The following is a 24077-nucleotide window of genomic DNA, read 5'->3' as shown; positions in this document are numbered from 1 at the left end:
AGCTGTTCGTTATACAGAGCACTGAAATGGCTTAAAGGACTAATTGGTCACGGCGTGGTTCTCCAGGTGCAGTAAGAACCGCAGGGTGAGCTGAGGTCAGGAAAATACACAGAGTGTTTCCGACACGAAACATTTTTATTTATTATGCTGCGAGTTCAAGACACTGAATTAACCTATCACTGTAGGCATAAATGTGAAAATTTCTGTCTTTGTTATATTAACGCTGGAAATAGGCTACCACATTACAAACTATGCCATAAAATCAGAGCTGGTCCTGCTCCCCATCCCCCTGATGAGTGCCGTAGCGGTGCGGTGCCAAGCTGTACACACAGCACGGAGTGTAACGGGGCAGTGCGGCCAAGGGGCAGCGCTGCTGGCTGATTGCCACGAGTCCTGGGAGTTTTCTGTAAGGCAATTAGGTTTGGTTGGCAATACTGCCTGCCCACAGAGCAGTGGAAACATGCACCAGTTTTGTTCCCCGTTGTCTTTAGCAGAACCCCAGAAAAGCTTCCTGCTGTGCACGGGAGCGAGGTGCAGCAAGCTCGCTGTGCCCCTATGGTAATTGTTGCCCATGCCCGCGGGTGCCTGGCAGCTCGGTCCCTCCCTTCTGTCCCTCAGGCTCAGCCCCCCCGGGTCAGGCTGAGGTTTGCAAAGGAAAAGCTTTTGATTTGAAATGGGAATGGCAGAGTTGCCCCAAACTTCGCTCAGCCAAGTTTTCAGGAAAACTCCAAACATTAAGATTTTTTTTTCTTTCTTTTTTTTGTAATTTGAGGTGGGCGCTTTCCATCAGAGCCAGTCTCGGTGGGAGCTGGCTGTGAGCTTCCCACCAGGGCTCTGGCTCGGCTGGCGGTGCTGTCCTGGTGGTGCAGGCATGGAATAACACTTCCCCGCACGCCTGGTGGAAACGCTGAGCAGGAGCTGTCAGGAAGGAGTTCTCCAGCCGGAGGCATGCGAGGGTCAGGCTGCAGAGCAGGGGGCTGAGCTCTGGGTGCAGGGATTGCAGGGGCGCTGCAGGTGCTGGAGCTGCTCGCCGTGGCTCTGGAGCAGGGGCAGGCGGTGGGGCACGAGGGCTGCACCTCCTGCACGGCTGCATGCAGCTCTGCCACGGCACGGGGCAATGCCTCTGCTGCTTCGGCAGTGTTTCAGAGGATTTGGGGAAAAAAGCTTGGTTTGGGTGACCTGAAATTCAGAATTTTCGGTAGAGAAATCAACGCTTCATTTTGGATCAAATATTTCATCGTGTTTAATTCTTTATTCCTTGCACATCTTAAAATTGAGATGAAAAGGGAGGTCTGCTGTGCAGAAAAGCACAGTCACAGCCAGTTTTGTAAACACTGCAGAAAAAGGAGAGGCTTTGCCACCTCCCTACACACAGTAAAAAATGAAATTAAACTGAGAAAGTGAATTATGTTTTGGGCGAGACATCTTTGTACTTTTTGTTGAAATAAATTTGTCTAAAGCTGTGTAGCTGTGCCGAGGTGCCTTCTGTTCCCTTGAGGGATTTCAGCAGCCGCAGCCCAGCCCCGAGCACCGCGCAACCGAAATGTTTCACGAAGCACCTGAAGTCAGCCGTTTGTCATTGATCACATATGTTGCAGAAACATTAAGTAACAGTTAGCAGATGTTTATTGCTAATGTTACACTGCTATGAACATGCTATAACAGCATTCTTTTTTTGCAAAATCAGTGTTAGTTACTTGAAGTAAAATTTCGTAAGCTGGAGATCACATCCGATCCGCCAGCTAGATTAAAGATGGAAGCTGAATTTGGAATCGAGTTAATTTGTTTTCCGATGTAAGGTGCCATGCCTTGCAGGAGGAACTTCTTGGTGCCTTTTAGTGAAAGTCCTCCCCACGTGCTTACCAACTGGTCCCATTACAAACTGCTTATTTGGCACTGAACTCCTAGAGAAGACGGGGAAGAAAAAGCCCCTTTAGCCTGCATGAAAGCCAGAGGGCTGAGCGAGCTCTGTGCCCTGGCGAGGGCCCTCCTGGTGGCACCGTGCGGGTGCCAGGAGGCGCGGCAGGGCTGCTGGTGGTGGCAGCAGCGTGTCCCCAGGGCCTGCGGCGGGGCTGTGGTGCCGCGTGTGCACCCGGGCTCCCCGCTGTGCCGCGTGGTGCCCCTGCTGCCCTGGCAGAGTCGGGGCCGTGGTGGCCCAGGGGTGGTGTCTGCAGGCTCAGTGCAGGTGTGTTGGTGTGGATGTGATGTGGGAGTGTTGGCTGTGAAGTGCCTCAGGTCCCCGTGCCCCCAGCTGATCTGAAGTGATGAAATCCAGCTCTGATGGGCAGCTGCACGGAAGGAAGCAGGAAGGTGAGGAGTGAGGAGCCTTTCTGCCTGTTACCTGATCACTTCTTCCAGGTGTGTGTCTGTCTGTTTTTCTAGAAGCCTTTTCTGCAGGCTTTTATGTTGAAATCACAAAGGCCATCGCTCTGCGTACAGGCACCATGGTTGCTGCGCTGCTCTAAAGGCACGATCCTGCTCTGATCCGCACTAAAACCCAGCAGCATCACGCCCTGTAGTTCTGCCCAGTGAGTGGGTTTTCGCCCTGCTCGGCGTGTGAGAGCCCACCCGGGGGGGTAGCCTGGGTTTAGGAGGAAGGGCCGGCGGTGGGCTCCTGCTGCCAGCACATACGGAGGAGGAGCTGTGCCGCAGGGAGCAGGGAGGTGACCGGGAGGGGACATTTTGTTCCTTCTTCTTTTCCCCCACGCGGCTGGAATAACCCGACTCGGTAATTACAATGGAACCGTCCCAGAATTAAATGGCTCAAATAACCTTCCTGATGCTCTTGTGCTATTCTGGGAGAGAGAGCGGGGAGAGATGAAGAAAAATAATTACTGGTGCCGTGGAGCGAGAAGTGGTGATTATCCCGTAGCTCCAGCCGGGCGCTGAGCTGGCAGAGCCTGCGCGGGAAGGAGCGCGCCAGAGCCACCGCTCAGCCCGGCTGCTGCTCTCCTCCTCCTGCTCCTCCCGTTGTGCCACCCGTGCTGCCCTGCCCGTGTCCCCTTCCCGGCTGTGCAGGCAGGGGCCTGGGAGCAGAGCGTGCCCGCAGCTCCTCTCTGCAGGTCTCACTGCTCGCGGAGAGCAGTCGGGAGAAATGTCACGGGTGGGACCGAGGTCACCTGCGTGATCGTGCAGTGCTAGGGCAAGGGGTGCTGACGTTAAGCTAAAAGAGCTTAAATAACTCAGCATGGGAAATCAGCCCGGGGCCTTCTGCTGTGCCCGTTCAGCCTCTGCCCATGTGGGTAAAGGGCCCTGGCTCTTGCCCCGAGGAGCAGAGCGAGCTCTGGGGCACTGCCCTGGCTGCCGGCACCTTCCTTGGTGCTGGTACCTTGCTCCTCTGGTCCCTGTCTCCTTGTTTCTTCTGGTGTCTTAAGCTCATGTTCTCAGATATTAAGCACAGTTAAAATGCAAAATATACGGTAAAAACTCCTCCAAACATTATTTTACTTCCCTGAGTTGCTGCTGTGAAGGCAGGAAGCTGTTTTCCCTGCCACACCAGCGTTCTCTTGCAGTCCTTGTGCATCCAAGCCCGTACTTCAGCATCAGCTGCTGAAACGTGCGTCTGCCCCAGGAAACAGATTTCAGGTTTGCTACAATGACACATCCAAGGAGCTGGAATAAAAACAGTGTGTTCCTGTCATACCTCACAGGGCTCTAATTAGCAATCCTTTCAGCCCAGATACGACACCGCCGTGATCAAACGGCTGCAGCCCTGCGCTACTTCAGACTCGGTGCACTGGCAGAGTTTGACAGTTTCCCAGCGAGATTTCCTTCCAGCTGCACGAGCAGCTCTCCCTCCCACCAGCACCCTCCGGGCAGTGCCTTCGCCCCCCCGGTGGGGCAGGGGGCTCCTCGTGCACAGCACGCCCTGCGCCCAGGGCCACGAGGTGCTGCGGCTGTCCTGCCGCGAGCTGGGGCAGCTCCGGCTGCACGGAGAGGGCTCGGTGCCTGCCTCGTGTGCTGCAGCACTGGGCACGATGTCTCGCTGCTGTCTCGCCTTGGTGGCTCCTGGTAGGGCCACGTGTGGCAGTGTGGGACCGGCTCTCATGGTGGGACGCGGCACTGCCGGGGAGCAGCGCCCTTCTGTTCCAGGGGTGAACGATTAGCATTGGCTTTGCTTTAATTGTCATCTTCCGTAGGAATAGCAGCTCCATATGCAGACTTGAAATAGTGTATTTAACATGGAGATAAATGTGTGCTTTCAGCAATGTCCAACAGAGAAAATAATGCTCTAGATACGAGCCCTAGGAACGCACCCAAGCACTGTTCACAAACTGTAACATCCTCACCTGAGCTCTGTCGACCCGGAGGAGGGAAACAAAAATCTCTTTGGCCTTGGCCTCAGGGTGCTGGTTGGTTACTTTGGTCTGGGTGGGCTGGGGGAGGCTGGTGAGCACCAGGGGCCTCAGGAATGCCCCCCCCGGAGCTGCAGGGGGCGAGCTGTGGGGATGGCTGCACAGCCTGCAGCCTCGTTCGCCCCTCAGCATGCGGGGAGAGAGCACGTGCTCGTGTCCTGTGCTTGTGGCCAGCACTGCCGTGAGCTCATTTAGGGCTCGCTAACCTGCACTGACAGAGCCCGGCTGGGCGGTTAATGCACAGCCAGGTCACCCCTCTGGGTGGCTGTCCCCACGTAGCGCAGGTCTGGCAGCAGCGGGGTTTGCAAGGCGAGCTGTTCCCGGCAGACCAGGTGCGGCAGCCGAGGTGCCGTGCTGCTCCTGGCGGTCACTGCTGCCTCCTGAGCTTGCTGAGGAAGAGGCAGATGAACGTAGTGCACTGGCACGCGTACGGAAGGCTTCCTGGCCAATGCAAGCAGCCGCTTTGCACTAATTAGGAATGGGTTGTGGCCAATGCAAACATTCTCGTACCCACTATCAGTAACCCAGTCCCCTAAAATGTCTGCGGTTGCTGTGTGTGCTGTGTTTGGTTCCTTGCAGAGTCAGAGATTCATTTTCATCACACAATAACTTACTGTTTTTACATGACTTTGGAGTTGCTTCCTAATAGTATGTTTGAATCCTTAGTTTCTAAAGGGGTTCATTTATAGCACCGGGCTTGTATTATACCTTTAATTTCTTTCATTATCTACCAGCATTCCCTGAGTTCCTGGGTAGTTAATGCTCACTTGAGCTCCCTGTCAGTCACGTTGTTCTGTATTTCCATTTTTCTCCCCCATGCAATCTTCTCTGTCGATATGAATAGGTAAAACAGATCAGCCTTAGATGTTGGAGACCAAACGTGTGCCTTTCCAGCACACAAAGGAAAGCAGGGATTTCTTGTGCCGCGTGGAGCCTTCCTGCTAGAGAACTGACACCATGCATGAGACCGCTGCAAGGGCCCTGGAGGAGTGGAGCAGAAGGGCTTCAGACGTGGGGAGGATTGCTGGTATTGTTCCCCACTCGTCTTTCCTCCCCTTTCTCCAACAAATACCCTTTTTTTTTTTTTTTTCCAAGCAGCTTTTACCTCACCTCTAATTTTGATCCTCACTTGTAATTTTTCTGATCTTTCCAATTCATTCAGACTCATCCTCCAACTCGGAAGCTTTTTGTGTTGAGCCCTTCCTGTCCCTCTGCTGTCCTGCCACAGATCTTAGCAGGCTCCCTGCTGCCTTTGGAAACTTCTGTGGGTTTCTGTTGCAGTGACATCTGCGCTTACATGGTCTTTGTGCTACTTTCCCAGTCTGCCCACTGTCCTTGCTCAAGCCCTGTCCCTGGCTCTAAAACCTATTCCTGACCCGATGTCTGTGGGTCCAGCACCGGTTCCTTCAGTTCCATGCCCATTTCTCCCCCGGTGGTGCCCACTGGCCCTGGTTCCCTGCGGGCTGGCTGCTCTCAGGGTCCCTCCGCCGCCTCCTGGCTTTGCAGAGGGGCCCTTCCCTTCTGGCTGCAGTCGCTGTGTGTGATTGCTTTTAGGTCTAACTCTGCTTCCTTTGAGCTGCAACTCCTGGCATTTTTTGGCAGCACACTTGTGGTTAGCGTGGCCGCGTACGAATGTTTCTACATCAATTACTGTGGTGTTTTCTTCCCGAGCTAGGCTGCAGTAATATAATAGGTAGACACATGCTATTAATTATGCCAACATATAGAAGTGCATTAATAGAGAGACCTGATCGTGCTGTAATTGTCCTACAAATTTATTGTTAAAAAAATCAAAAGAGTATTTTGTATGTCTTTAGCCCCATAGAGAGTCATTCTTGGAGCTGAGACCTCACAATTTTTACTGATGAAGCTGAAAAACATGCAGATAAATAGCGAAAGGTTGTCTCGGTCCTTAAAATGTGGTACCAAATTTTCTGTTTTCCCCAGATTTGAGGATGCTGGGTATCAGGTTTACTCACCATGCTCACTGTTTACCTACTGTTAACGCCAGGTCCTGATACTGGACCTTCACTTGGTGCCCACCGAGTATCTGAAGACTTGCTGTACTTTCATCTTGTCATACCTTGATATTTCGTAAGTAAATACAGAAGGAACAGCAAAAATCTTGGAAGATAGTAAAGACTAAAAACTCATGCATGTTGTATTAAGGCACACTCATCCTTCTGCACAAAAAGTTGTTGCAGAGAAACATGTTCTCCATTCTCTGTATTTCCCTGGCAGATAGGAGCCGTGGCTGCAGCCTGCTTTATAACCCAGTACAGGCAGTAATTACAGTGAGACCTTAATTGCAGGGATGTCAGCGCAGCACCTGGCCCTCTCTTGCCAAGGGGGCTGGACGCGGCTGCGTGAGGCTCGGGGAGGCCCAACAGGCCCGAAAAGCCCTGCGGCCCTGCTGTCCTCGTGGTCGGGGGGCTGAGAACAAGGCGAGGCTGCGCTAGGCAAATCCTGGTCACGGCATTTATCTGTGTGCTTCACGCCCCAGTGCCTGGTGTCAGGAAGAGGCATGTCTCGAGGTAAATGCCGACACGGTACGTCCAGCACTTCACTGAGAAGGTGCTACGCTGCTAACGAGCTGCTGCAGAAGCCAGGAGGAGTATTTAGCTTGGCTTCTCCAGGAGGAGCTGTGGAAATACCCGCTGGGGAGCTGAGCACACGGTGGTGGTGGGTGGCAGTGCCACCGCCGTGCCATCATCGGCTGCGGGGCGGATTCTGGGTCCCTCCCGCGGGTCCCTGCGGCCAGGCCCCATGCTGTGCCCATGGGCTGTGCCCCCCAGGCCCCGTGCTGTGCCCACCGAGCCGTGGCCCCGTGCCGAGGCGGCCGCTGTCAGCTCCCGCTGCGGGGAGCGTGCGGCACGAAATCCCTCCCTGGCGCCGTGAGTCAGGCTCCTGCAGATCACCCCCAGCAGCCAGCTCTTCGGCTGCTGGTGCACGGCAGCCTTCTGCCAGCTCACAGAAAGAGGAGGCTGGAGCACAGCACTGCTCCGGGCAGGCTCGGGATTTCGGTTTCAGGGCTGATCCCAAATGCTGTGGTGGTATAGTGATACGTCATCTCTTTTAGAAATATCATGCGCAAAAAGCAACGTGCTGCTGCTGTGCTTTCCTTACGCAAATGTTGAGATTTGCTTTTTACTTATTGCAGTTAATAATTCCTAAAGAAAAAAAATGAAACTGGAAGAAAGTCGAGTTCATCTGACATCATCGGTACTTCAAATCAGCAGGCTGGTGTCTTTAATTTATTAAAAGTGATGTCTGCTGAGAGGTTCGAGGGCCTGGTAAATATTCATATCTGGATTTGTTTCTTGACTGCTGACTGGAGCATGCTTTCCCTATCAGTTGTAGCCATGGATACACAAGAATGACAGTTTGGGGTTTGTTTTCTAGGCGGCGATGCTTTTCTGCACAATCTTCCAAACATTGTAATAAAGAATTGTCAAAAGCTGTCCTCCTGAGGGGGTCACAGATCACGAGCACTGGCGCAGAGTTTGATTGTGAATGGCTGACCGTGCTCCAAACATGCTCACCGTGATCAGGTTTCCCCTTCGAACATTTCCAGTGACCACAGGTCAGTAATGGATTTGCGTGCATCTAGAAAAGAACTGGATCTGCTGCCCAGGGTGCTTCAGCACTGCGTGCTCGAGCTCTGGATTTCAGCTGGAGTGTTCACGACCAAGCCATAGCCGTGGTCTGTGCGTTGTCTGTGCACACGTTGTGGGATTGGGGCGGCAGCAGCTCCCCGGCACCTGGCGGGGTGGCCGCTGGAGTCACCTCGGCCCTCAGGGCCCGGGGAGCGGGCCTGGCGTGTGGGCGACGTGTGGCAGGAGCCGGGCCAGGCGCTGTTCTCAGCTCCATTTGGCAAAGTTTGCCGAGTTCTTCTGCAGAAAATGTCCCGCAAGAGTGACAATAACAATATTTTGGATATAAGCCTAGCACAAGAGGATAATAGGAACTCCACGGGCATGTGTGGGCTTTTGATTCATCCTCGGAGATGACGGGTGTGCATGTATTAAAGCTATGGGAGTGGGACTCGGAGTATTTATAGGGAATTCTTCGCTCCCACTCTTCCTGTGTGATTTCTGTCTCTGCTGTCAGTCACACGTGGGTCGGAGCACTCCTGCCCATCTCACCTGTCATTCGCGCTGGAAATCCCCAGGCCCGTAACCAGCCTTGCTCTTGGTCTGACTTTCAGAGCTGTATGGGGAGGAAGGAAATCCCGAGGGTCCACTGCAGGGCCGGGATCTGATGGTGGGTGTGCTGGAGGGTCACGGGTGGAGAGCTGCAGGCACAGCCCAGCCCGCGGCCGAGCCTCTGTGGGACGGCTGGGTGTTTGGGTACAAACTCCAGTTGTATGGTAGCAGAGACTGTATCGGTATTGTTAGAAACAGACATTAGTATTTTTTATTTAAGACCAGTCTTAGATCGTAGCAGCAGCTTGGTAGATGCCTTTGTTTGCGGTGGTTGCTGGTGAAGGCAGTAGTGCGGTGTTGTATCTGCGCTGTCCCTCCCGTCGGTACTCCTCACCGTGGCTCTGGAGCAAATCCCAGATCTGGTAGGGGTGGGTTTGTACGTGCAGAGTGGAATCCAGTCCCCATCCTGTAAATGTTGCCTTTGGAAGGCACCAACAGCACACCGTTTGTGTGCACAGGCGGTACTGAGCGGGGACCTGGCGAGCAGGAGCAGTGCGGCCGGGGGCTTGGGGCACGGCGGTGTCCTCGTCACCGGGGCTCCCTGGGCCTGCTCCCTGCTCGGGGTGATCCCGTGGGGCCCCTCTGGTACCGACACAGGTTGGGGCTGTATTAACTGGTGCTAAACCACCTGGTTAGCAAACTGACCGTGTTTGTTAGCAACCTCAAGCAGGTAAAAGGAAAGACCACTGAAAGAAAAGTAACCGGTGTCCTGCACCTTCACAGCAGGTGGTGATCTCTAGCAAAGCTTGGCCATTGCTCTTTGCATATCTCCTTGCCTTTTTAAATACACGATCTTTGTAGTAAAGCCTTTACAAATTTAAATTGTTTTTTCTTTGTCTTGTAGTGAACTTTGACCACTTCCAGATTCTCCGGGCGATCGGGAAGGGAAGCTTTGGCAAGGTAGGCTTGTTCGCTCCGTCCCAAGTTCCCCTGTGTGTTTTATCAGGTGTCTGCTGTTAAGTGCTTACCGCTTACTGAAACAGTAATGTTGCTGAAATGAATTATTTTAATTGTGGGATGATGGCTGCTAAGTAAACACAGGAGGAATGCATTCGAGAGAATACTTTGTTGCCATAAGGCATTGCTTTAGTTCTTGGCATCTTGGTGAAACAGCTGTATTTTAGATTACGAGCACAATTGTGATCATTTTGTGGCAAGTATTCATTATGTTTTCTGTTCCTGAGGGGGCTTGTTGGTAGCGAGCAGTGACAGTTGGTCGGGAAGGGGCTGGAAGCTGTTCTGGGAGATGGATGGGGCTGACACGGTGTGGTTGGGAGGGCTCTCCGAAGCCTTGGGCAGTTTTCCCACTCAGAAATGAGTTCTGCCTAAGAGTTTTTGTTGATTATTTTTAATATATATATATATATTTTGCCAAGTATGTGGGAGAAGGTGGGGGATGATGATCAAAAAGCTGGATAGCTCTGAAGACCAATTGTTTGGTTTGCTGGTTTAAATTCCTTCTTCATTCCCTTTTTTGCTGACTCTCTGTCTCACAGCATTTTATACCTTCTATTTGCACTGTGAGCCGTGAGCTCAGTGTGCGTGTGTACATGCACGAGACTTCGCTGCATTCCTACAGTTTCACAGTTATTTTGTCACCCGTGTTTTACCTTGTCCCAGCGGTAGCCGTGTTCCTGTTTAGCCAAGACACCTGCATCCGATGGGCAGGAGCCCTGGAGCAATAGCCCTGGTCAGGATTCATGGAAGTTGCTGAGTTTGGTTTGTTGTAATCTTCTCATGCGGTTCCATAGCGTGGGGCTTTGTGCCAGGGTTGTGTTAGGTTGGGGCAGGGATGGGCAAAATGCGTGGAATATTAAACATGTAAAGTAGCACTAACTCGTTTAGGGGATGGTGCAGGCACCTCCGTGTCTCCATGCACTGCTAAGATAAGCTGACCACGAGTTGGTCGGTCAGCAGAAAGCTGGGTCCTCTCATTTCTGTCTGGTCTGGTCGTCTCGGCTGGTTTCTGCCCGTCCTGCTTTGATCAGCAGCTCTCTCTGTGTGGGTAAGGAAGCCTGGACGCGGCGCAGGATGTGAGCTGTGCTGTGCTGCACTCCCTCGCTCTGCTCCTGACAGCTCCCGCCAGCCTGGGGCATGCAGCACCACCCCCTGAGTTCCCTGCAGCTCCAGCCCCTGCCCCAGATGTCCGGAGACTTTGCAAAAGCAGAAACATCTCAGGATATCTGAGACCTGTTTTGCCAGACGAGATGAAATTTTTTACCAATTGCTGGTATTTTAAAATACTTTAGATGTGTCAGTAGCATGTCTTGAGAAACAACAGATGTACATTCCCGGCCATGGTCTTGATGAGGTGCAGTCCAGTTCTTAGGGCTGGGAGAATGGGCGCTGCCAGCAGTAGCCCCGCCGTTAGCACTACTTGCTCGTGAAGATGTTTCCTTGCAGCCTGAGTTAACTGAGGTTTCTACTGCATCGCTCTGGCATGCTCAGGGCGCAGCCTGCCCACACAGATCCCTGCCTGGCTTCATTGTGAATTCCCACGGGATGAGGGCTAATGGAAATGTTATGCCAACTGCAGCGTAAGGCAGGGAGAGGGTGGGTTTGAAACAGTCACCCACAATTGCACTCCTGTCTCTTGAGCAAGAAGAGGCAAAAGCTGAAGGCAGAGCTACATCAGATTTCTGAGGTTGTGTTAGATGATGAAGAATGATTAGATACAAGCACAGGTCCTTCCTTAGCATAGCAATATAAAGGTACAGCAAACAGCAGGGGGAAGTCTGTCCAGATGCTTCTGGCAAGAACAGGAAACCTGAGTCTTATGACTTCTGCTTATTGTCAAAGACCAAAAACCTAAATCAAAACCTTACTAAAAAATAGCGGCTAACATCTTTTTGAGGTCATATGAGGAGACTCATCCTTCCAGATGTAAACTTTCCAGAGAAAAGAGATTGATTCTGGTGAGCAGCAGCACTGTGTGCTGGAAAATTACTTCTACTCACAATGAAAAAAGGAGAAAAAATATTCTTGTCTCAGGGCAGGACCTTTTGGGCTTTGGAGAGCTGCTCCTCATGGCTGCTTCCAGCTCTGTTTAGGTTAAAGAAAGACTAAGTCTAGCGTGTAGCAGCCTATCAGCCATCTGAGCTGTATATACAGTTTCAACAAAATGCTGAAATGATTCATCTGTCGTCTTTCTGGATAATTATGTCAATATGCTACATTTCCTTTGATATTGGGAAAAACTTTTTGCGTTTACAAAATCATTTAAAACTTGAATTTAATTATGGAAAATGTGGAACTACCTTCCTGAAAACTGTTACTTGCAATATACATGTATGAGTGATTCAGTTGCTTTGGTTGGTTCAAGCACTGTGTGCTCACATCCAGGAAGGTTTTTAGGAGCCAATGTCCTACTGAGAGTGTGAACCATCCATGTGCTCATGTGGGACCTGTGGAATTTGTGATCTAGTAGTGAAGGGACCTAGTCGGCACCCTGCTGCTGGGTAGCTCTGGGCAGTGCATTTGCTTTTCCAGATTTTTGTTTCCACTCTCACTTTGTGCACCTCTCAGAACAGACCACATGGTCCTTGGTACAGGCACTGGACAAAACAAAGCAAAAGGGAACCCAGAAATTGCCTTTGAAGAGACTGGAGAGTCCCTGAACTTCATCTCTGGGATGGCTGCAAAAACTGACTGATTTTTCTATGCTCAAATTAAGTTTAACCATGTTTGAGGTACTATTAATCAAATAACGGTTGCGCTCAGTTCCTTACTCAAATTAGCAAATTTACAATATTCCCATATGTATTAGAGATAGCATTATTTGGTTTATAGTATTTTAATAGGAGTGCTATGTTTCTCAGGCTGCAGAAGTTGCTCCAGTTTTAACTGGGCTGTGACCCGAGGAGCAGCAGCCAGGAAAGGGCTTTCAGAATTTGATGCAAGTTTTGATCCATTCTGCTGATGGGAAACTTGCTCCGAGTTGTGGTAGGCTTCAGGAGAGACACCGTGAGACTTGGAAGTCTCAGAAGGCATTAGTTGCTTTGTAGGTATCTTGACATCTCCCTTTTAAAAGCTGACCTTTCCTGGGTTCAGGCTTTTTCAGCTCGAGCCAGGAGCAGAAAGGCAGGTTGTTCTCCCTGAGGTTTTCCTTTTATCTGAGCTTCCATACGCGCTCCTAATCAGCTACCACCTTTTTTATTTTTGCCAGGGATTAAAGGCCTGGGGTTATGGGGAATTCATTATTTTCACTTTACTGCTGTGAAGAAATAAAAGCATATCCGAAGTTCCTCAGCTCGAGTTTATGTCTGCTCTTGGAAATAGGGGTGAATCCAGGCTGGCAGGAAGAGCAGCAGGAAACGAATGAACATTGTCACAGGCGGCGAGCCCCACTCCTGGGTCACCCCCCGGGCTGTGGGCACAGGCACTCAGCTGGGGGCCCTTGCCCCTCCTGCTGCAGTGTTTGGCCCCGTGGCTGGCTTCGCTTTGCTTTCCACGTGCATTTGACCTGGTCAGTATATTAACGAAGGCTCGCAAAAACAAGTAACCTGCAAAGATGGGAAGTTAAATTCTGGCACTGGTTTGCCCGATGAAGACGGTCGCGTCCCCGGTCCCCCCGCGGTGAGGTGTTCCCACCGCCGGGCTCCTCGGCTGCCCCACACAGCTCCTGCCAGCTCCGGGGAGGGACCTTTCCAGCCAAAGCTTGCTCTTAACATTGTTTGCTTTGCAAAAGTGCTTTAACTTCATGACTTTGTTGCTTTAATAATTCAGACAGCCTGAAGCTGGGTATTGTAAAGCTTTAATCCATTTTCTAAAGGTCATAGATGCCCATCCAGTAGATACACGATAGATAAAATTCCCCTGAAGTCTCTTCTCAACCGAGTGTCTCTTTGATATCAACACAAGCTTTATCCTTTCTCCTTTTTTTCCCAGTTTTATAAATGCTGGATTTTCTTCCCCCAAAAGAAAGGCTAGAAACATAATCCTCTGACATTAAACCACCACAGATATTTTTTTTCCCTTTTATTTCTTATCCCGTGCTGGAGCAGGTGCGAGGCCGAGGTTACATCCGTGCTGCGGGTGTTTTCAGGCTGTGTGTCGCTCCAGATGTCAGCCCCACAGCTCACCCCACACCTCCCAGCAGAGGGACACGTCCCGGGGGGCACCACAGGAGGAGGTGCCCTGGCCAGCAGGGACAGCCAGGCGAGGGGCATCCTGAGGCTGGGGGCGGTGCGGGGGGGTCTCCGCAGCCACAGAGGAGCAGTCACAGTTCAGGGCCCCTCCTGAACTGGTCCGATGTGCTCCAGCAATACCTTGCCATTTGTGTCTCAAGTTGTGGGAGCAGCAGGAGGGAAATTATTCGGCAGCTTTTTCTGCTATGTGGTTGTGAACATTTTCATCTGAAACGAGGTCTGGCGCATGGTAGTGCACACTGCACCAAGGGCATGTTTGGGGTTTCTGGAGGATCGGCCTCTCTAAGATAGTGATTTACAGCAAAAGCTACCCGCTGTTGTTATCATTATATACCCGGGCCCTTATTAATCCTTGCGTCTGAAACTGCCTGGGGTTTATTTCGGCCCCTGGCGTTCCTGGTGGATGAGTCACGTCGGCGTGGGGTGCCGGTGGGACGGAGGTGGGACCGATGCTGCCGCCGGCAGCTGGGGGCCCGTGGGCTGGCAAAGCAGCGTTGGAGAGCAGAGGGTGGAAACAGGACCTCCCAAAACCCGCCGGGACCCCATGGGCCCCCCTGCAGGCAGCATCCCGCCGGCTGCAGCCCTCCGTCCTGGCACTGCCCCGGTGGCACGGCCTGCCGCGGCGCTGCCCGGGCTCCCGGGAGCTGGCTGCTGGGCAGGGTCACTCCGCTCTGCTCCCTTCTCGTGCAGCTTCTCAGCTTGCCACTTGGATGCCGCTGTCCTCCTGAGCCCTGAAACCTGCTGGTTCCTGCTCGGTAGAAGGCTGGAGGAAAACGGGATGCCAGTTTAAATGATGGTGTTTGGAGGTGACGTTTGTTCTCGAACAGCGTCCAACCCTGAGCGCACTCCAGTTTGTCCACCAGTCCTTTCCATCTTGTCTCAGGGAAGTGCCCTGCGTATTTTGATGAAGCCTCTTGATGGGATAAGGATGGCTTTCCTGGGGCAGTGTTAGTACTGTACTTACTCACAAGTGCACGTTCCTGCTCACATACCTTCCTCCTTACACTTCACTTCCTAGGTGATGAGGGGCAGGCACAGACAGCACCTTGGTGGTGTTCTTTGGGCTCTGGTGAAAGCTGGGAAACACACCACAGGTTATGTACACAACCAAGAATAACATTTTGGTGTGAGCTAGCCTATCCCCTTTATTGACTACGAAATAAACCATGGGGTGTTTCACTCTGCTCACTCCCCAGCACTTGGCAGACGTGCTCCACCTTGGGCTTGCAGAGCTGTTGGGGACAGCGCCTGCTTGCCCCTGCCCTGAAATGTCACCTTCTCTTGTCGTTTCTCATCAAAGTGCTCCAGCACTGGGTAGGATCTAGTGTCTGTTACCAGAATAAAGCCTGTCGGAATTAAAACAGACCAGTGAACTTGGTATGACGGACTGATGAAAACTCCTTGGCGCTTAATCACAGAGTTTAATTAGCGATGGAGCCTTTCCCTCCTTCTGGGGCTGTCTTTTGTGTCATCTCATTGTTTTTCACAGAGCCGAGAGGAACTTTTATGCCTTCTAGACATCCACCCTTCTGTGAAATTTGGCTGAAACTGGCCAACAGTTCTAAAAGTCAGTAGGAGTAAATATGAAAAAAATCACATATCCTCATCTTCTTAGCGAACCAGACACAAATGTTTAATTCATGAAGCCTCGTGTGAAGGCAGCAGACTCAATCCCTCGCGGCGTGAGCCTGCATTGTAATGCAGTTGGCAGCAGAGCTCCTCTGTGGGAAAACCTGCGTCCTGGGCTGCAAGGACAGCGGCTCTGGCTGGTGGGGTGGTGGCAGTGTCCCCGGGCACCCTGTCACACTCTGGGGCTGTGGGCAGACACCTCGTGGTGTCGATACGCCAGCACTGTTCGTATGTGGGACGTTGGCAGTGTGATGAACTGTCAGTAGGAATCATAATGGTAGGACATGATTGAAAAGGGTAGGGAGAAGGGTACTGAGTGATCCTGTCTTGCACCTCTGTCATCCTTGCCTCGCTCCTGCTCTTTAATTTTGTTGGCCCCAGGGATGTAACTAGTGCCTTTCCCTGGCATCCAAACAATTGTGTTTTGTTGTTTTTTTTCCAGTGCTTTTCTATCCCCTACCACCTACCAACTGCACAAAACGGAATGGAAACACGAAATATAAAATGCCTTTAATTGTATGTAATTTTATGTAAAGCTTTCGGTTTTCCAAAAGCCAAGCATTAAGTGAAAAGGAAAAGGAAACTTGTCACCCTGAGAGGGATGTAAATGGAGAGGCCTGGCACAGGCCCGGCGCTGCTTGAGGTGGGCCGAGGCTTCCTCGGGCCCTGCGCGTTCCCTCGGTGCCTGCTCAGGCCTAAAGTCACGCAGTGACAGGCATATGTAATGCTTTCCTACGGCAGTTTCCAAAAGGTCGTTAGTGGGAGGAAGCCTAGACAGCAAATCCATAATACATCTTCCACATGACATGTTTGTGTACAGACTGTGAAGTTCTTGTTTGCTATAAAGAGTAAAATGATGCAGTGCCGCTACAGCGCAGGCAAAAGAAACAGCTCCCAGGAGGGTGCAGCTCAGTCCTGTGAGCCGGAGGCACAAAGCCAGGCTTTCGTAGGGGCATTTTCTCTGTCCTCTGCAAAACCCCTGTAAGAGTCCCACAGTTGTGTCCAGCTGCCCCAAACGAGAGCAGCAGCGACGTCCTTGTGGATGGGAACATCTGGCACATTCTCACACACCCTTTTGCAAACAGGTGCTTTTTCCAATTACTTGTGGCTACGGCAAATAAATCTTTGATTATTGTATTTGCACATTGACATCGTCATGTCCAAGCCAGCGCCCTGACAGTTTAGGACCACAGGCTGGACCCTTTAGGACATCACTCTGCCATATTCCTGGCCTGGTTTCTTTCACATCATTATCTCTGCCTGGACTTGGGTGAACCATTAGCTCTCCTTTGTGGTCTCCTGCCAGACGAAAGCCATGCTGCGTGTCCCAGGTCATTGTTTGGACACACAGGGGGCCCTGCGGCAGCTGCCCTCGGCCGTGTCTCCGGCACATGGTGGCTCTGCCGGGAGCGCGCTCCAGAAGTGCTGCAGGGGATGGATCCCCTGGGCCCGGGCGAAGGAGCAGTGTCCCGAGGCGAACCACGAGGCTGCGTCTGCCTGTCGGTACAGGGAATGCTCGTGTGGCTAAATAAATAGCTGTGTCCTGCTTGAATTCTGCCTTGCTCTTACCCGTGACTGGTCTCAATATTAAATTCTCACAATAGCTCCTGCCTCCCTGCCCCAGCTAAGCCACAAGCGCAGTCTCATTCCTAGACTTGGATTAAAAAGACCTTTCTGTGGATTTACGTCTGCTGGATGTCAGATGTCTTTGAATCAAACATTAATACCTGTGTTCAGAAGGGCCAGCCTAATTACGGGGTGGGCAGACAGAGAGCCGTAGTCTTCTGAGGGGCGGAGGAGATGCTGTAGCACCCACTGCGTGATGGCAGCAGATGCAGAAGAGAAAAAGCTGGAGGTCGTGTTCTTGCAGCATTGCTTGTAAGAGAAACTCCGGCTCGGCTGTGTTCATCTGTAGTCTGCGAAGAGGCTGTGCCTCATCTGTGACGGTGCCTTTGACAGCTCCGTGCCCGCAGCGCAGCCAACGTGCAGAGTGCGGATCTAACATGGCCAACATTAAAACGTCTTGTTTTTAAAATAAAAAAATGTGCCCTGCTTTGCTAATGTTAATTATAAATCTCTCAGTGGCTTAAATATGGCTAGCATTTGGATCTTTTCTTTGTTCTGACAAGCAATCATACAGCACACCCCCACAAGCTAGTTAATTGAACCAAGAGCATGGGATATTTCAGCATCAGATGCAGGATTTGGCAACAATTAAGCTAGATTGGATGTCCGAATCATCTGCAAGCCCTCAGAAGCTGCAGTTTATGAGTTTTGAGTGTTCTGTTCGTGCTGGGGGTTGGACAATCCAATTACGAACCACTTAATGTCATAAATGATAAGTAACAATGTCCTCTGTTCTTATGAAATGTTGAACGTGTTAGCATGATACAGCAAATATTCCCTAAGCACTTCTGTATGAGTTTATTAGAGTAAATATTTTCTGGATTTACCCCGAGGATTATGGGGTGTGCCCTCTTTGTTATTCCAGGCAGCACCGTAGTTCAGTGATGTTTGTCGAAGGAGCCGTGCTCCTTGTCTTCTCGTGATGTGTTTGTTCTTGTGGACTGGAGCAGCATTCAAAGAAGTCTGAAATTCTTGACTTCCTGTGCAAGTGTCTGTGCACTGCTTAGAAGCAAATCTGTTTCTCATAGCAATTGTACGGACATAAATCCAGAGAAGCTGCACTGGGTACGGCTCCATTCTTCTGCCTTTACCGTGGTGAGTGCAGGAGCTGCCCACAAGCCAACAGCCGTAATTGTGATTTATTATTGATCATAAACATCGATGGTGTTTGTCAGAGGCTGCCTTCCTTCTGCGGGTCATTGGCCCCAGCGGGAGGAAGCACCAAAATGATAGATTTGAGCTACCTGCTATTTTTTAAATTGTGTGATGTGCCAGGTCTCCTGTGTCTGCACGTGTCCTTTAGAAGTGGCAGGATGTGGTGCTGGCGTCAGATCAACTCGTGTAAATGGTCGGAGTTTTTCCAGGCAGTCTTTATTTATACCTCTGATTCCCTGGGAAGCAGATGAGCCGTACAGTCCCGCTACCTAATTGTATTATAGAAGATTTACAATTCGCCACATTAATCGTGGCTGGGTAGCCTCGGCCCTGGTTATTTATGGGGCTCAAAGCCGTTATGTCTGACCACATGCCTTACCAAACGGGGGGGATCCTGGTGTGCTTTGGTGTAAATACAGGTGAGTGTTTCAGACACACTTTTCCCCTTTAGGCAGTGGTTCATATAAAGCAACCCCCTCGTGTCCGAGCGTGCCACCCAGTTCTTCCCATCACTGCAGCGTTGCTGCTTGTTCGCCTGCATGGTGTGTGGGTACTATCACATCTGATGCCTGCCAAGTGTGGCCAGAAAATACCTGGAATTGTCAAAGTGCACCATACTGGATATTTTCCAAAGGGTTTTCATTCTCCCAGTGCCTGGAGAAAGTTAAAAAAAAACCCTGCCCTCGGAATGCCTGCTTGATGAGGAAGCATTTCAGGAAAGCAGCAGCTCGTGCGCTGCACAAAGGGTAACGTTTTGCCAGTGACAGGTGGGTGCTGCTCTCCCCAGGTGCTCAGGAGCTCAGTGTTTGTCTGGATGCTTTCTGATAATGAATTAATTCAGCCAAGCGCAGTGCACTTCTCAGATGCTTGCCCAGGCACAGAAAGCTTTGCTCTGTCGCAGCTCAGGGACGGGTGCTGCGGGTCCCTTGCATGTAGCACAAGCGAGGGGCTTGGCTGTGCACGTGGGAAGCTGTTCTGGAGCACTCCTGGCATCCTGGGCACCACCCTGCTCTTCAGCAGTGGAAAACCTGTTTCCTATCGTGTCCAAACTGTTGTGCAATGGTATCCATTTCTCATTTAATTCTCCCCTCAAGACTGATGGATCTGGGGGAAGGAGAGACAGAAATGAGTAATTCTCAGCCTGAGCTGTGTTCCTGGATTCTATTCTGCCATTTAGGTACCTGCTTTTATTTATTTATTTATCTATCTATCTATTTATTTATTTATTTATTTGGCTCTGTTGTATCTTTCTGCTAATGCTTTCAGCACTGGGCACACAGGGAAACAAACAGGAAAACAGCAAGGTCAGGCTGCTCAGCCTGTCAGTAGTGAAGAGGTTCTTAGAGAACGGCCATAAAATAAAGGCTTTGTAAACAGTGGAAGTAGAATGTGATTTCCATTAGGTTTCAGTTCCTGGGTGCTGCTTTCCTCCATCTGTCTTTCCCTTAATAATGCTGTTGGGAAAACTCAGTGTGCGATGTGACCGTCCTGCATGGTTCAGGTGCTAACGTGGCAGTCAGGGGCTGTCACGTACCAGGCAGCAGTGGCAGTTTGCTTGCTTTTTCCTCAGGGGAGGCATTGCTTTGGGTTCTCTTTGCCTGATTTTTTACACAACCTGCAAGGAATCCATTTTTGCTAAGACATTTAGTTTCTTTCAGTCTTGGTTGAAGTTGGCTACTTCAGAAGTTACTGGAGAAGGAAGGCGCTGGGCAATCAGGACAGGCGGTTTGGTGGAAGTGCCTTGTTTCCCGTGGAAGGAGGGTAACACCAGGGCTGCAGGAAACCTGAAAGCCTTTTCCCACGCCGAGGGAGGGTCACCAATTTTAGCAGGTATTTATCTAGACTGTTGCTAGAGCCATGGTGTGCTGGAAGCTGTACATTCCCGCTGAGGATCCCCCAGCAGTCTGCTTCAGTATCTTGCTGTGCCTAGCCTTAGAAACTTTCTCTCAGTAAGTAACCTCAAGCTTCCATGTTGCCATTTATTACCTGTGCCGTTGACCTTGGATATAAAAAATAAATTATTCTCTTCTGATTTGCAGCATCTTTTGGTGTATTTGAGGTTTTCTGCCTCCTTCAGCCAACCGTTTTTAAGCCAACGAGCTCATTTCAAGCAGTTTTTCTTCATAAGACACTCCTCTTGCTTTAATTTGGGCAATGTGTCTGATTGTTCTTGCCCAGTTGCCATACCCAGCCCCATCCCCAGGGGTTCATCCCACTTCTCCGTGCCTGCCTGCTGTTGGTCATGACTGTTCTACATCCCTACCTGGTGTGCAGCACTTCTACTCTCCCAGCTGCTTGCTTGCCATTATCAAGGTCATCAGTGACAAGTGAGCAGCCCCACTGCAGCCTGCACAGCCTCTGCTTCGATATCTCTCTGTCTGGACAGTGCACGGTGCCTCCTCTAGGACCGGTGTGACCCCCATTGCTGTCCTTGGAGCACGTACTCCTGAGGCCGGGGTGGGGAGCACTTCCAGGGAGTAGAGTCTGAAATAAATATGCTTCAGGTGTTCTTCCAAAAGCTGAGTGCTTCGGGAAATTGTGTTGTCTCTTCTAGTCATTTTGCAGACGCTTGGAAATAAGGTTACTTCCCAATTCTCCGCTTATCTCCTAATTAACATGAGGGGGTTTTTGGCATGGATCAGTCCCTCAAAGAGAGATAGCAGCTCTAATGGGAAAGGAAGGATTTATCTTCAGATGCAGTCCTTGTGATACCAGACTAGGGTTTTCTCTTTCCCCAAGTAGTGTCAGCCTGTCGTATCAGCTCTGAAGTGATATTAGAGACTTCACACACAGCCTTCAGATTGTCCAAGACCCTATGTGCAACATACCAGCTGAGTTATACCCCCAATTCACATAAATATGCTGTGCTCATTTCCTGGGATGTCAGGTTTGTGTTGGAACTGGTGAAGGGTCTGGTGTCGGGGTTGTCAATAAACCAGCATTCTGGTAATGTGGATGTACACCAACTTGCTTTTTATAAAGCAGGGGGTCAGAGCCGTAGGCTGCCTCTCTATGTGCAGCTGTGCTTGATTAAAAAGTTCACTGTAATAAAACATTAGAGTATAATGAATATAAAAATTACATATGACATTATGTTGATATAAGAAGGAAAAAAAAAGTAAATTAAGACAACTGCTGACCCCTTTTTTACAAAGAATTCAGTATACAGGTTGAAAATGGACTACGTTAGCAGGCAGTAGTGTGGCAGGAGCTCAGGGCAGCAGCAGCGCAGTGGAGCTGTTAGATAACGGCACCATCACGTCATCAGTTGGTGCACTGAACGAGGAGAGCTACAAAACCACAAGGAGCCACTGATTTCAAGGTGTTCTGCACAAACATGGGAGATCATTTTAACCTTTACATTGCAAATTCTATCTTTTAATAGTTGTGAAATGCCTAATTTGGCAACCTTTTGTGTCAGAGGGTATTTTGGTTAGAGGAAGCATCTCACAGTTGATAATTTTAAGTGCATATTGGGCAGTAAGTACTATAGATGTAAGACAGGTCAACTCACTGAAAAAAATAGTGCAGAAAGACTATCATTTGTAGCAGCACTTTAGGAACGCTTTAGACTGGTATTAGTAAGAGCAGTCTTCAGTGCCAAAGAAAGATGGACTGAACGACTTCAGAAATGACCTGGTGTCACACAGGCAGTGAGGTAGGAGAGCAAACAATTTATGTATGAAGCATTGTCAGATAAGTGACAGATTAGGGTTTATTCACATGCGTTGGCAAGTGTATGGAAAAACCCATCATTTTCCATGGTCATCTGGAAAAAGTAGAGTATTACGGAAATATCAAATGCGGTGCCAGATGAGTCTGCTGAAAGCTTCTAGACACATTTCTTTATAAAATGTGGATAGCAAAGCTGAGGGGCGATGAGCTCAGTCACTGCTGTGCCCCTTGCCGTGCCCCCTGCCACCAACCCTGCGAGCACTGCCTGCTGCGCCGCCGCTCCCCCTGCGCGGGGCTGCCCGCGGTAGCTGCTGGCTCTTGGGGTGCTTGGCTGAAGTCGCAGCGATTACTCAGCTGAGTAACTGCTGCCTGCTGTGCGTGGGGATGTTTGTGGTGATGGGCCGCTTGAGGGACGGTGAATAACTCAGCAGGATTAATTAGTGGAAGCATAAAAGCTCCGCAGTGCCTAATGGGAGAGCTGCAGTAGGAAGATCCTCTTCTGTGCTGTTGAGTGCTCAGAGCATATTTCTGCATTTTGGTAATACGATATTGTTCAGTGGCGTTTGGTAGGTTGGACAGAAAGGCATGTGAGGTGGAGCCCTGGCTTCCTAGGAATACGTTCCCCATCCAGGCTGGAGGCAGCCCCTGGGCTGTTGGTGGTCCCCGTGCCCCTGCAGCCCCCTCCTGCAGGACACGCGGCTCGCCCCAGTCTGCTGGGACAGGACCTGGTGGCTAGAAGGGATTGCAATGGATTTGACATGAGCAAGGGACTTGTGTTTTGTGTGTGGAGTTTCTGCACGGGCAGAGGTGGGTGCTGGGGCTGGAGGAGCCATCTCCTCGAGGAGCTGCCATCACATGCACTTGCGTGTTTTTTTCTAAAGGAGGGTTGACAGTGGTCTTAACCACAAGTCATCATTAATGCTCTCCCTTCTGAGATGGTGTTTGCTCACTGGTACTTTTGCTGCTTGTACTACGATGGGTCATGGCATGTTCTCCGAGGGTGGCACTCCGAAGGCTTCGTGTTGGGTGTTGGACAAAGGGACAGTAAAGCTGTGTTTGGTCACGTCCTGCAAGGTCTAGGCTTGAGCTGTCCTTTTTCCCAAGGGAAAGGTAGTGGGGATTTTAATGCAGTATTAAAAAGGAAATCTGAACAGATGGAGCTATAACCTGGCCAAACTTCCATCCCGCCAAGTTACAGGCTTCGAACCTGGAGCTGATGGGGTAATTAATGCTCAGTGCAGCGTGCACAGTGTGTGCATGGGGGCATTTGCTGTCACATAGCAATTGCTTACACTTACTCTATTGCTGGCTGCCAGTTGGCAGACCCAACGCCCAGTGTCAAACCTGAGAGGTTTCCCGATAGCTTTGGCACATGAGCTGTTCTTAATGAACTGAAGTGAGCCTTGCTCACCTTCTGCTGGGAATCACTTCACAATCTGCTGGCATCTTAGGTACCAGCATCTGCACCGTGACAGCTCTCATGGTTACTTCGCAGTCCCTTGTGCCTGCTGCTGACAAACAAGGTCTGTTGGTACGGGGGACCGGCGCTAGATGAGGTGTCTACCAGGGCAGATCTTTGTGAGAATTTGGTGATAAACACATCAGTGCAATGAAGCAAGCTTCTGCCAGTGGAACATGGAGCGTCTGGCTGCAAGTTTCATTAAATGCCTCCAGAAAGTTTTGCATTGTGGAACACGAGTACTGCCTCCTTCCTTGGCTGCCAAGTTACACCTGCATTTATTTACTTCAGCAATGAAGACACTTGTGCCTGGAGGCACGCTGCGGCGGCAGCACAGCGCCCTGGCTGTTAGGGCACGCTGCTCTCGGTGCCATCGCCTGGCAGCATCTTTTCAGGATGAGCGATGAGGTTTTTCCAAATAGCACAGGGATTGTTTTGGCCTTGGGATCAGGAATAGCTACAACATTAATTTATGTCCAGAGATTAAATAAAGCCCTCTATTCTTCATTGGAAATAATTAGATTTCCGTCTGCTCCCAGGTTTTATCAAATATGTAACTAAAAAAACCGTCTTGTCTACCTCTTTGACCGGCGTATAAAACATCACAGAATCTAATTTTGGCTGTAATGAAAGATGACTCCAAGTACAAGGCTTAACTCAAGCTGTTTGTCAGCCTCAGGAAGATGTATTTTCACATTTTATTCAGAAAAGACTTGTTAACCGGAGTTGTGTGCTGGGGTCCAGATGCTCCCAGAGTGCAGGGATTGCTGCTGGTGTGGAGGAAGCAGTGCGCCTGGGGTGGGCGCACCCAGAAGGCAGAAAGAAG

The 24077-nt window shown here is 50.6% G+C and overlaps 1 protein-coding gene across 3 annotated transcripts in view; it reads left to right on the top strand.

The window, feature by feature from the left end:
• The window catches only part of STK32C (serine/threonine kinase 32C), a 79195-nt gene that overhangs the window by 31478 nt on the left and 23640 nt on the right, over positions 1 to 24077 (top strand). For 2 of the 3 annotated variants that reach the window (XM_068689342.1, XM_068689338.1), the window contains exon 2: positions 9405 to 9460. The exons of the other annotated variant lie outside the window; for it this stretch is intronic. In XM_068689342.1, the coding sequence (XP_068545443.1) occupies positions 9405 to 9460 (56 nt within the window). The remainder of the gene's footprint in view (positions 1 to 9404; positions 9461 to 24077) is intronic. 3 annotated transcript variants of the gene reach the window in all.

Source organism: Anas acuta, chromosome 7 (genome assembly GCF_963932015.1).
Source record: "Anas acuta chromosome 7, bAnaAcu1.1, whole genome shotgun sequence".
Lineage (NCBI taxonomy): Eukaryota > Metazoa > Chordata > Aves > Anseriformes > Anatidae > Anas > Anas acuta.
The sequence above is the reverse complement of the archived record's forward strand: the minus strand, read 5'-3'. Positions and strand labels throughout refer to the sequence as shown.